Source organism: Ammodytes marinus (assembly GCF_949987685.1).
Source record: "Ammodytes marinus genome assembly, chromosome: 14".
Taxonomy (NCBI): domain Eukaryota; kingdom Metazoa; phylum Chordata; class Actinopteri; order Uranoscopiformes; family Ammodytidae; genus Ammodytes; species Ammodytes marinus.
This window is the reverse complement of record NC_137218.1, coordinates 22,360,638-22,372,914: the sequence shown is the minus strand read 5'-3', so window position 1 is coordinate 22,372,914 and position 12,277 is coordinate 22,360,638. Positions and strand designations below refer to the sequence as shown.

The following is a 12,277-nucleotide window of genomic DNA, read 5'->3' as shown; positions in this document are numbered from 1 at the left end:
CCAAGAGTATCCAAGACCAACACAAAATCTGTCGAAAGTTTATTATTCAAATGTTCACATCATCAAGTGTCCACTTTGCCAGACACAGCCAGTAATAGGCATGGCTCTGCCAGGAGAGAAATTATTCAAGTCAGATTCTACTTGAAACTGAAAACGGAGAGGTTAGGAAACCACACAGAGTACCACTGACACCTTAAGTTGCCAACTTGTGGTTGCACATGGTACTGGGACAGATAGGAATACTAAATGTTACAAATAGTCTCTTGAATGTTCTTTGGAAGCAATTACATACACTCTAATATTAATGGTGATGCTGGTCTGAACACGTGAGAAAGAGATAGAGAATGAGAGAAGATATTCCCCTTAAAGAGACAATTAACCTCCAATTGCTCTCACAGAGCTGCTCAGTGGCCATATCTATAAAAGACTCCCAGGAGAGAGTATGCATTAATGTGGAGCAGTACACTATTGCTACTGCTTATTGTATTCCCTTGATGAATAAAAGAAAACAAAAAAGAGCAACTACATGTGTGGCTGATTGATAAAAACAATCTAAATTTAAGAAAGTAAACAGGAAAGCATGCTACTACTGTAACAAAGGACTATGACGTTTTTGGACCTATGTTGCAGAGCTTTCAGAGTAACACTGACAGCTACACTGACTGCTTCTTTATTTATGGCTGTGAAAAAAGAGAAAGGGATAAAGCTACTGAAAATATCCACCCCCTCATGAAGTTCCCACACTACATTACAGTAGTCTGACTGCTCAGCCAAAACAATATTAAGGTGGCGGAATTATGTAAAGCTAGACAAAATACAATGAAAACCGTATGGCCATAATAAGGAAACATTTTAAATTGTTAAATTGACATTTTTTTGTGTCCAAGAGGGCTCTGGAACCACCTTTCTTTTGGAGGCTTCACAGAAGCTTCTTAGGCTTCTTAGAAAATGATTTATAGTGTAGGTGTCCAACTGCAAAGCTTTCTTTAAAAAATCGAAAACTGAGAGCATGGTGGATGAGGGTTGGCTTATAGTCTTAAATTTAGTGCCGTCTTCCATGGAGGCCGACTCAGGTCCAGGACCATTTCAAACTAAATCTGTGAAAAAGAGTGGAGTGGACAGTTAATGGCCCTCGGAGGAGCTTTCTTCCTCGAGCAAGAAATAAATCCTAATGCAGTTTGAGGAGACTAGCTCTCATTAATAGCAAAGTGCAAATACCGTGAAACACAGGAGAAGAAAGTCATTCCCAATGAAAGAGAACATTGTCACTGAGATTATTTTGTATATTCACTGTCATTCTTCAAAAAATGATAAAGAAAAGGCATTGCTTAAACTATCGATTGAAGGAGACTCTTTGCCAATGATCCCAGACAAGGAATGTTTCATGTACAATGACAGTATAGCTACAGTATAGAAACAGCCTTGCACCAAACTTCAATAAACCTGACTGTGGAGGCTGAACATATGAAATGATTGAGTTGTTTACTTAACTAATTATCTAAACGATTTACAAAGACTGACTTCCAGCCATCCAAAGGCATTCAGTTCTTTCATGGGAAGTCAGCTATGTGATCACAGTAATGCACTGTGCTGGCTTCTTTCCTTCTAATGAAGATAAGCTTTCAAATCACAGCAAGAGCCATGCGGCTGGATACTGTCCAGCACCAGCCATTTAGCTGCAGCCAGCCTGCCTGCCAGACAAGAGGTGACGGAGTGCATTGTGAGCAAAGTGCCCACTAGTCTTCAATTTACAGAACAGAAGGGTCATGACTAAGGAGTCACGGTGAATGAATGGCTGCAGGTGGTCAAGTGTCATAGCTTAATTGACGCACTGGCTTTGTCACCATTGGGACGTGAATCTCCCACCCGTGTTCCAGGAAATGTGCAGTGCAGTTTTTCAGTCAGGTGGAAGTGGAGAGGAGAGACAGAGAAACTCAGCCTGTGTTTCTGGCCTTCCTGTTGTCCAACTGTCAGGGCGTGAAATAGGTCAACAGGCGCCCCTCAGCCAGACACTGGGACTCAGGCATTCCTTTCCTCTTACTGGAGTGTGAGATAGACACAACCGGGGCTCCATGACTGCCACAGTGACTGAGCAGAGATTAGCCTGGATGGTGAACTGCATCGCAACAATTTGCCACTGGAAACCATGACAGCACCACGAGGATAAAGTAGCTCTTGCCTTGTAATACGGTACCGTACACAATTTAAAAAATCAAGGCACAAAAGTTGGATTCATTATTCATTTTGTTATGACAATAATTTTTTTATTACAGCATTTACTGGACACATCCTACAGTATATTTCCTAAAGGATGGAATCTCTGACTCTGCTCCCAGTCAAGAACATGAAATGATATAAGTTAGTTAAGCTGATAAAATGAATATGCAAATTGCTAATAAAAAACTACAGAAACCCCATTATTGTTGAAATAGGCAATCTGATTCTGTGTTCGCAATAATCAGACTTGTAAACCAGATATACTTAATCATCAAGCTTCGGAGATCTACTGAAAGCTGACAATAGCCTTACACCTGTCTTTGAAACTGGGTTTAGGGACTGACGACACAGAGGTTGGGTTTGGCTATTTAAACTTGGGATAAATTCATCAATAAATCTATGGATTTCAAAATAAAACAGATCTTTGGTTAAATATTTGAGATTCATTGGGAGAAAATACAACATGCCTTCACCTTTACACTCCGAAAAAATAGATGTTTTCAGTAATATTTTCTCAGCACCAACCTTAACACCACTGTTCTTGCCTAGTTTTCACCAATAACATAAAGTAGGAATGAGCTGGTTGCATACCTTGTTGCCCGGCATATTTGATATTGAAAAAGATCTCAGTCATTCCCTGAAAGAAGGTACTACTGTGCAATGACCACAAATAACACAGCAAGCTCCATTCAATCCATTCATATGGAAAACACATCTCTGCAAAACCTTAGCCACATAGAAGTGACATTCAAGGTACCAAACATCAACATGTCTGTTCATGGAACTTTAAATCATTTGCATTGAGGTTATTCAATGATGGGAGGTTTCACTAGCTGATGTGCAGGATGTATGAGAGGAAAAAGGGAATATGCTCAGTAGCTGAGGTGATGTTTCTTCTCGATAAAGAGTTGGAAGTACATAAATGTTAATTAACTAGCCAGCACCAATGGTTCCCAACTTCCTCTGTAAGCAGCGGTCCAGAAAAACACCCGTACACATACTTAGTCTTAAGTCATTGCTCTTACTTTCTTGTCAGCGGGTAGCATGTTAATCAATCTTTTCTACCACTGACCCTGCCTTTAAAAAAAATACAGACTAGAGAGGAACGCAAGACTTCACTGTGTATTTAAGCTGAGATGCTTGTTTCTGCCTGAGAAGTGAACAGCTCTGTCCTTCCTCTGCGGCACAGCATGACAGTTCAGCATGGGAGCTGGCAGGCCACAGAGGGCCACTTGGCTGGCCTTCTCTGGCTCATTGAATCATTTTGATTGAATCATTTAACTGGCCGACCTGCTGAGACTTTTAATACAGAATCCTTATGCTGATCCACTCTGCTTTACACTACGTATGGAGCCAATACCCTTCAGTGATATTCAATAGCATGGACCATGAGCCGGCCAGCTGAGAGGGAGAATATCTTTTTATACTCCAAATGGAAAACAGTTTATCGCAGAACTCACTAAAAGAATAATGACATGCCATTTCACATGATTGCAGGTTTATAGGATCGGCTCATGTATTATGGGTTATCAGGTTGTATTGCTTAACTTAGTTTCAAGCTTTGTAAAGATTTCCATTTTAGCCTCATATACTTAACATGTAACAAGACTGAGAATGTATTCAGCCTTTGTCATATAGTTTTCCTGGTTTGACCACAAAAAGTATAAAAAAATATTTAGTGAAAAATATTAAACAAATAGGGATTTGCAAAAGGGCAAACCAAAAGAACACATTAGCCCCACATCTCAAGCCAGACTTAGTGATGAAATTCACTCTCCACAGACCAACAGGGAGGCAATACATTCTGCATAAGTGCTCGGTCCCAACTGGCATTTATAAAAGCATCCTTTCAGATAAGGGATAGTGAATGTATGTGCTTTCAAGTACAGTTCAATTATGGTGAACTTTTGACACAAATATTTAAGCCATCTTGACAGTCTTTAGATTGAAGAGGGCCAAAGAGCCAACAATGAAGACTTCACTACTTTACCAAGCATCCAACGGAAATCCTTTGCCATGACGTGTTAATACATTTCACTGAGCCACTTTTCCGAGGGACGGTAAAAAGACATTTAAAATTTAAAATCAACAAGATGACAGCCAGTATTCCTGACTCAACTCTGAGAAAAGCGGAAAAATGGTCTGATCATTCTTTGGACTGTTGTTTTCAAGACAACAATCTGTGCAGCTGAACCTACAATACATCCACAAGAAAGCCAAGGTTTACTGTTCCCTGTGTGCGGATGAACCACAACCAGCTGCTGACTGATCCGCAAACCACATCACCACACGTTTGATTTGGAATGCACTGAACACACAATCACAGTCTTAGTGGCTTACATGTCACATCCCCAAACTAAAGTATTTTTTTAGGGTGTCAATTTTAAACATTGTCAGTTGATCTACCATAATTAGTGATTTTTCTGAGCTCTGGGCCTGAAGGCTAAGATATACCAACTTTGATGTCCAGGTTATAGTCCCAAGTTAAACAAACAGGACAATTAAACAGCACACACCTCCTCCCTCTGCATACACAAAGCCCTGTGGAATGGCCGGTTGTGTCAAGTGATAACTGCCATGGAAAGTATGACTGGTGTGACTTCCTCACAGTGACACAGCTATCAAAAGTTGGACAAACTTGCTTCCTCTGGTTAAATCCCTGCTCTACGTCAATCTGCTTCTGGTGTTGTGATGGCAAACTAATCTACGTTATATCCACATTCTCCGTCTTGTTTTCTCTCTGTGGTGTTTCGCAGTCTGCTCTAAATGGGAGCGGTACCCACCAGGCGCAATGATTCAGTGCTTCAGACATTAAGGCATTTAGTGTCCGTGTTAGAAAGTGCCTTAATACGCAAATCTAAATCGGTTCTCTTAAATCATATGGAGGGGGAATAGGCTAACAAGTAGTCTCCGAATCTTATTTTCATTGCTGTATAATATATTTGTCAGCCAGAGATCTCCTTAAAAAAATGACAATAAGCATAAATATCCCAATGTCTAAATAGAGGAGGAATACCGATGTAGCCATATGTTTGTTTGAGAGGACAAGCAAAGTGTGGTTTTATGCGTGAAACATGAAATTGCCTTAACGCAGGAGTGCAGTCTTTTTGGTGACGCTGGTTGATTAGACCTACGTTGACATTGGGCCAAAGTATGATGGGAATTCTGTGACATCACTAAACTCCATGAGCAACTAAGATATTTTGATCAAGAACACTCGGACTCTGTACACAACCAAAAAAAGCCCAGAGAGAAGCTCTACTCAGGTAGACTATGAAAAAAAAAACTGTATGTAGCCATGACCTTGTAAGGAAATGTCTATAACACAAGGAGAAATTCATTGTGCAATTACAGTAGTATGGTCCTTAAATTTTAAAAATGTCAAATTGGACGTCAGAGTTGAATGGGCCGTCTGTACCATCACCCATAAAAAGAGAATAAGAAAGAAAGAGTTATTCCAATGACAACACGCCAACTGCCACAGCGATAGCATTCCCTACGTTCAAAAAAACACAACGATTTTGGCAGCGTCTCCAAACATTACAGCTACCTCCAAGCATCCGACTTCTAGAGGAACCGCAAGTGTGTGAAATTTCCCTATTTTGACCATGCGAAAGCCCAGACAATCTATTTTACCTCATTATACAAACATGTTTGCACTTTCCTTTAATCCTGGGCCCAGAATGGTACAACAGACTGAGTTGTAGCCCTAAAAATAGACCCACACTGTTATTGGACTATATTTTACCGACAATTCATCAACAGCCGACAAAATGCTGACCGCAAGCTCTGGTCTTGGCCGCTCTCCTGGGTGAGCCAGTGGAGAGACACAGGGAAGGCTTGGTGTAGTAGCCGTCAGTGTTACTTGGTTCTGATAATGGCCTCCTTATCACTACAGCGGACAGCTTACTCCTTAGGCTGCCAGTTCAGAGATAACATCATCAATCAAATCTGAAGGAGTTCCTCCTGTTCCCACATTTCTTTCCCTACTTCCAGCACCACAAGGTGAATTCTACTTTCCAAGCCCAATGTCTGACAAGCCTCAGCTGGCCGTTTCACCATATGGGTGGAACGTGAGCTTATGTGGAGTCAGTGCAAGCTTAAAAGGTCGAGTGAGCGATTAAGGAGATTTCTTTAAGTCAAAATCCCTTTTTGGTCAAAATCAATAAGTATCTCCTTACAATCCACCTGTCCTTACTGTGTGTCCACTGGCACAAAATGTGGTATTGACCTACAGCCTAGGTTTTGTAAATGGGCATGTTGCTAGCTACGGTGCACCCTTTGTTAACATTCCCTTTGTTTACCAGTTTTCAGAGCCTAGGCTGGCAATTAACACCAGGTTACTTTTCGGCACATAAACAGTACGGATAGCGAGGGTATATTTATTGATTTTACAAAGGGATTTTGACAACAAGTGTTCTCCAGAATCGCTGACTCCACCTCCGAGTGCTTTCGATGCAGTGATTGGAAGTCTTTGTTCTTCATCTTATACTACTAGCCTACGAATAACAGAATGAAGGGTTCCTGTGTGTCCTTGGTCTTATAGTGCTCTTGGCTCTATACAGCTTCATGTCATGAGCAGGCATAATGAAAACTCAAGCCATTTGATGATCAATTCTCATTTACTATAGAGGCTCACTTGGGGGAAATGCAGAGTGGATTTATAAGAAAACCACGTCAATCAATTAACATTATAGCTGACAGCTTCATTTCACATTGGAGGTTCGGGAGGTTGGACCAAGGAACATGGAGTACTCTACTGAGCAGGGTTTAAATACTTTTCATACCCAGGACAACATGATTGATTATACAGAGTGTGACTGCGATGGCGCATTCCTTCTTTGGCTGAGCAAACATTTTGCTCTGACCCATTTATTTTCTAACCACACATACTTACATACATCACCTATGTGTACCAATCTCATAATTGTTTTGTACCAAGATCCAAGAGTCATATTTCTCAACAAACAGCTCAATTTTGCTTAGTAAACAGAGAATACTTAGTGAGAACAAAGAAGGCAGTGTTAGCCTTCATTGTTCTTAATTTTTTGACTCAACAGTCTTTTGTTTTGTGTACAATGTATTAACTATGCACTGTATACCGTATGTGTGTGAGCGCTCATGCATGGAGAGGAAACCTGGTGCTAATCTTTTCAAGCATGCTGCAGCTTGCTAACATTGCCTTCCAATCTGAGTTGTTGGTGCTCTATCTTCAAGCAGCACTGACTACTGCTATGAAATGATGAAGCTTTACACCCACAAGTGAAAAAAAAACTCCACTGTATTGTTTGTGTATGTGTGTGAGTGTACATGGCTCTTGCCCTAGTCTTTCAGCATCTAATTCTGTTAGGAAACATGCAAAAGGAATCATATAACATATATACTAATGTATGTATGTGTGTGAGTTTGTGTGTGTGTGTGTGTGTGTGCCTGTGTGTAGTGTGTGTGTGTGTGTGTTTGTGTGTGTGTGTGTGTCTGCGCAAAGAAAAGGAGACCCACATACCCAACTACACATATAATAAGATGCAAATGCCTCTTTTGTTTTCAGATATTCAGAGAGTTTACAGACGTGGAAGTGCTTGGTTGTCTTTTGATGAGCGTGGAGATGCTGCTGACTGCAGTTCAGAGGGACTTTGAAATGAAGCGTCTTACTGAGACATAGTGAACTCGGGGCAGTGAGAGGGATGTGAGCATGAGACGGATGATACCATCTCCTCTGGCAGGTTCTCTCATGCTTACTGTCAGGCAAATCTCACTCAGCACTTTTTCCCCTGCGCCCGACTACTAATATCTACACACAGGTGCAAATTCATATACACACACTGATGAAATACAAGAAGAACACAACATACCAGATCCATTACTACACATGCCAAAAGTGCGAATGACTGTGCTCATCATACACAAATAATGGCACAAGACCACAGAACAACAGTTTTAACCCGTTTGTCGGCTTCCATTTAACTCCAGGGCTTAATAATCAGTTGGTGCTTTGTTGTTACGCATCTTAGTCAGCACTCATTGTTCTGGACTTGTCGTGTCATGTAGTGAGACATGACACGACAGAATATAAGCACATATCTATTTCTATATAGCAAACTGACTTCAATAGAGAAAGACACACACACACACACACACACACACACACACACACACACACACACACACACACACACACACACACACACACACACACACACAAGAACAAGGGATAAGTGATGCTGAGGCAAAGCACCATACAACAGAAGCAGACCTGTCTCTGTTTCCTCCAGTCTCCCCGCCTGGTTCCCCATGATGGTCCGCTCCGCAACTCCCAGTCTGCACACCGGAGCGGACTAATCCAAGAATCCGTAGCAAGCGGGGGGGAGAGTTGTTGTGTTGGTGCGCGAGTGTCGGGGGCTGTTGTCTCTGTCCAGCACCCACAACGAGCACCGGTCAGTCACATAGGGAGGGAAACCATGAGACAAAAAAAAAAAATCTTCTTATTCCTCCCTCCCTCTGGTCGCCTTTTCTTCTCTCCACTCCTTCCCCGGCCCTGTGTGAGTATGTGTGTGTGTGTGTGTGTGTGTGTGTGTGTGTGGAGGCAGGCTGCTTGTCCTGTCAGTGAGTGACTACAATAGTGTGTGAATGTGTGTGTGTGTGTGTGTGCGCAAGTCCTCCAGAGCGTTGACAGTATGTCACACTGGCAGGGCGGCGGGCAGGCAGCGCTGTGTGCACTTCATTATTGCTGTGATGACTGGAATCAGCTCAGAGGAGGAGTGGCTTCCCAGGACACACACTCTCTCTCTCTCTCTTTCTCTTCTCTCTCTCACACACACACACTCTCTCACACACACACACACACACACACACACACACACACACACACACACAGACACGCACACACAGGGACACACACATGCAAATACACCTCCTCCTAGTGCTGCCAGCCAGTTTCCCCTCACCAATACCAGTTGAACAATGGTGAAATGAACCGTCCCTCTCACTGGTACTGAAAGGACGAGTGAGTATAAGAGAGTGTGGAGGGTGGAGGGAAGAAATAAGGAAAGAGGAGTAGGAGAAAAGCACTATTTGTATTTTTGGCAGAGGGTGACAGTGCAGCTCTTGTATTTTCTTGCTTTAGGGAACTTGCAGCCTGGAACCTCCACAAAGTCTCCTGTGCCTGCTCCACCTCACAAAAATCACAACTGCAATTTCCCCTAACCAAAGTCTTCTTAAATGGGGGAAGGAGATGCTGGTATGTGGGATAAGAGGCCACCCCAGGCCTACCATAGCATTCTCACTGCAGCCAGACCCAGCAGGGAACAATATAATGTGTTTATGCGAGTGTGACTACATGTGTATGGAGATTGGGGTGGTGTGCTAGTTTTGGTGGGGTTGTGTGGTGCTAGTGAGAGGAAGGCTTGGTTCCTTTGCCCTCCTCTCTCATTCACAATGTATGCCGTGTTAAATATTAATGATGGCAGGGGCTACATGGGAAAACCAGTTTGGAAGGGAGATCATTTGTTATTTACTGTTGTAAGAGTGTCTTTTTTTTCAGCCCACAATCTTCAATGTCTGTGTTTGGAAGAAATGAAATTTAGTTAGTTTTCTATTTAGTCTGGTATGGCACACACATAGTGACAATGCACACATTTAGGCAGACCAACAACCAAATGTACTTGCTGAGGGACAAGTGTGAAGCACCAGGGCGGGAAATGTATTTGTAGAAGTCTTTCTTGTTGGTTAGACATTTGGCGTTGTCAGCATGGGAATAGAGATGCCACTTCGATGCAGAGAATCGTGGACTTTGAAATACTGCTGTCAAAGTTGTTATTACTTTGACTTGACACTGATCTACTGTGACACCAATCTCCTTCTCCCCCATTTTATCTGGAATGATTAATGGTTATTATTTTTGCTGCCTTCTATTTGGCCCACATGTCTACCAAACATTGGGTTTCTGCAGTCAAGTCGATGTCAGTCCTCTCTACCACTCATGTTAAGCCTGTCATTGGCCTTTGCACATTTCAACAAATGCCCACAGAGGCAGTTCATAATTCATTGCATTTTGGTTCCTACAATTGGGTCGGATTATGTTCTCACTGCAATCAAAATCGCACTAGGGTTCTTTTGTAAAATGTCTGAGATCTCTGCAAGCTATCTCGGACGGGTTGTTTTGGTCAGGCACCAGAGTGAACATGCTGCATTCACAACTGACAAAACCGAAGCACCCGAGGATTTGATTTTAACAGACTCAATGTTGCGCTCATGAAAGCGTCCTTAAGATCCCATTACTACAACTATATTTTACGCTACAGGCAAATTGCTGTTATGATGAAAATGCATTTTATTTATTTATGTGCCAAAAATACCTCTACACCATAGTCATACCCAGTTACAAAGAAACAAGGACTGAGACTGCACACAAACAGATGACGTTTTATACCCTACTTTAACGACAGCTATAGTGTTTCATCCAACTTGACTTTACAGTAATATAATGAGACTGCACTAATGTCACCATGGCTATTACACAATATGCTGTGGTGTGTGCTGGTCCAAAATGTTAGCCAACAACTGCTATTTATTAGATTTTAAAACTCATCTTCATTGCATCATCAATCCTTTAAAGCCATACTTGACACAGATGAGCGCTGATATTTTTAGAAGAGCATCTCTGTTGCATAAGCTCAGAGCTATACTCGCTTATTTTCCCTCATGTTCCCTGCTCAAAATAACCAGGGAAATAAAATGTATGAGCAGAACTACAAAGCAATTCGTATTTAAAAATTGTAGCTGCATTTCTGCTCAACATGCATTTGATGCACAAAATACTCTTAACTCCAGCCAGAAAAACCTTATTTATAAATTCTCCAATAGCTGTAAGGAAGGACTAAGTTTGCTGCATTATTCTGCCCACGTCAGGCCAAATATTCAGTTCTTTGATACAAAACTGTACATGTCCGCTCTCAAGCGTTTTTTATTTTTTTTATAGCTCATGAATGTTGCATAAACAGCTCTTACATCGCCCTGTTCCTTTCTTAATATTCTCTTCCCTCCCCGTTTTGGAGCAGTACATCTACCTCGGTAAACAAACATGCCTCTAATCCAGCTAAGAATGTTCTCCTCACTACGGGGCGCCCATCTCCGTGGGCCAAACAGGCCCCTTTCAAGTACATTTCTCTCCCTCTTGCATCTTTAGGGGACTTTCCTGGGTCACAAGCTTCTTGGGAGAGGAATTTCAAACTTGATACCAAACTCCGGTCAACAATCCTGGGAAGGTCTCAGGTGTGTTTCTGTCTAAGTCGATGCCAGATGCATAGATACAGTGTTAATTCTGGCCTTTGAAGCAAACATTTGCGCTGCAGTGGTTAGGAGTAAAGCTATTCCTGCTTGCCATGCTACTAACCCCCCCCCCCCCCCCCCCCGTTTGCAAACTTAATGGAGGAGTGCATCATTATCATACTGTATGGGGTGTATACTAACTTGAAAATGGCATTATGTGGGAAACAAAGGGAAAACATGTGTGTCCTTTTGCATGTACGTCTTTCTGCTGCTTGTGTCAGTGTGCGTCTTTCATGGCTGAGTGCTTATGCAGGCTAAGGCGTCCCAGTTGACTGAGGCGTGCTTGATTAATTCCTCTGACAGAAATGAGGAGCACCAGGACTATGCCCCTCTCTCCTGCATGCCTCCCCACACACTGACACACAGAGACAGACAGGGCCCTGCTGAGACCACATGTTACCGGTGTCTGGAGTCTGAGTACGGAGACTTATCCTTCACTCTGACTGTTAACTAAGGTCAACTGACACTTGCATCAAACATCCATCTTCCCACTCTCATCACAGTGAATAAGTGCTATGAGGAAATGATAGGAGCTTCTGAATATAGAGTATAAAATCCATATTCCATTTGGTTGGGCTAGCAAACATCACATATAGCAAACAATAAGAGAGAAACCTCCTATCCATCACTCATTGACAGCAGACCTTTGGTGCAGGAGAGGCTGGTGGTAAAAGTAATGTCCTGCATTTGGTTGATAGATATTTGGGGAATGACATGTAAAAACTCACTTGGT

The 12,277-nt window shown here is 42.2% G+C and overlaps 1 protein-coding gene across 3 annotated transcripts in view; it reads right to left on the bottom strand.

Moving 5' to 3' along the window:
- specc1 (sperm antigen with calponin homology and coiled-coil domains 1) overlaps positions 1-12,277 on the bottom strand; it is a 73,259-nt gene that overhangs the window by 38,150 nt on the left and 22,832 nt on the right. The window contains exon 1 of one of the 3 annotated variants that reach the window (XM_080040406.1): positions 8,471-8,524. The exons of the other annotated variants lie outside the window; for them this stretch is intronic. Within the exon in view, the coding sequence (XP_079896532.1) occupies positions 8,471-8,510 (40 nt within the window). The 5' untranslated portion in view covers positions 8,511-8,524. Of the gene's footprint in view, positions 1-8,470; positions 8,525-12,277 lie in introns of those variants that run through there. 3 annotated transcript variants of the gene reach the window in all.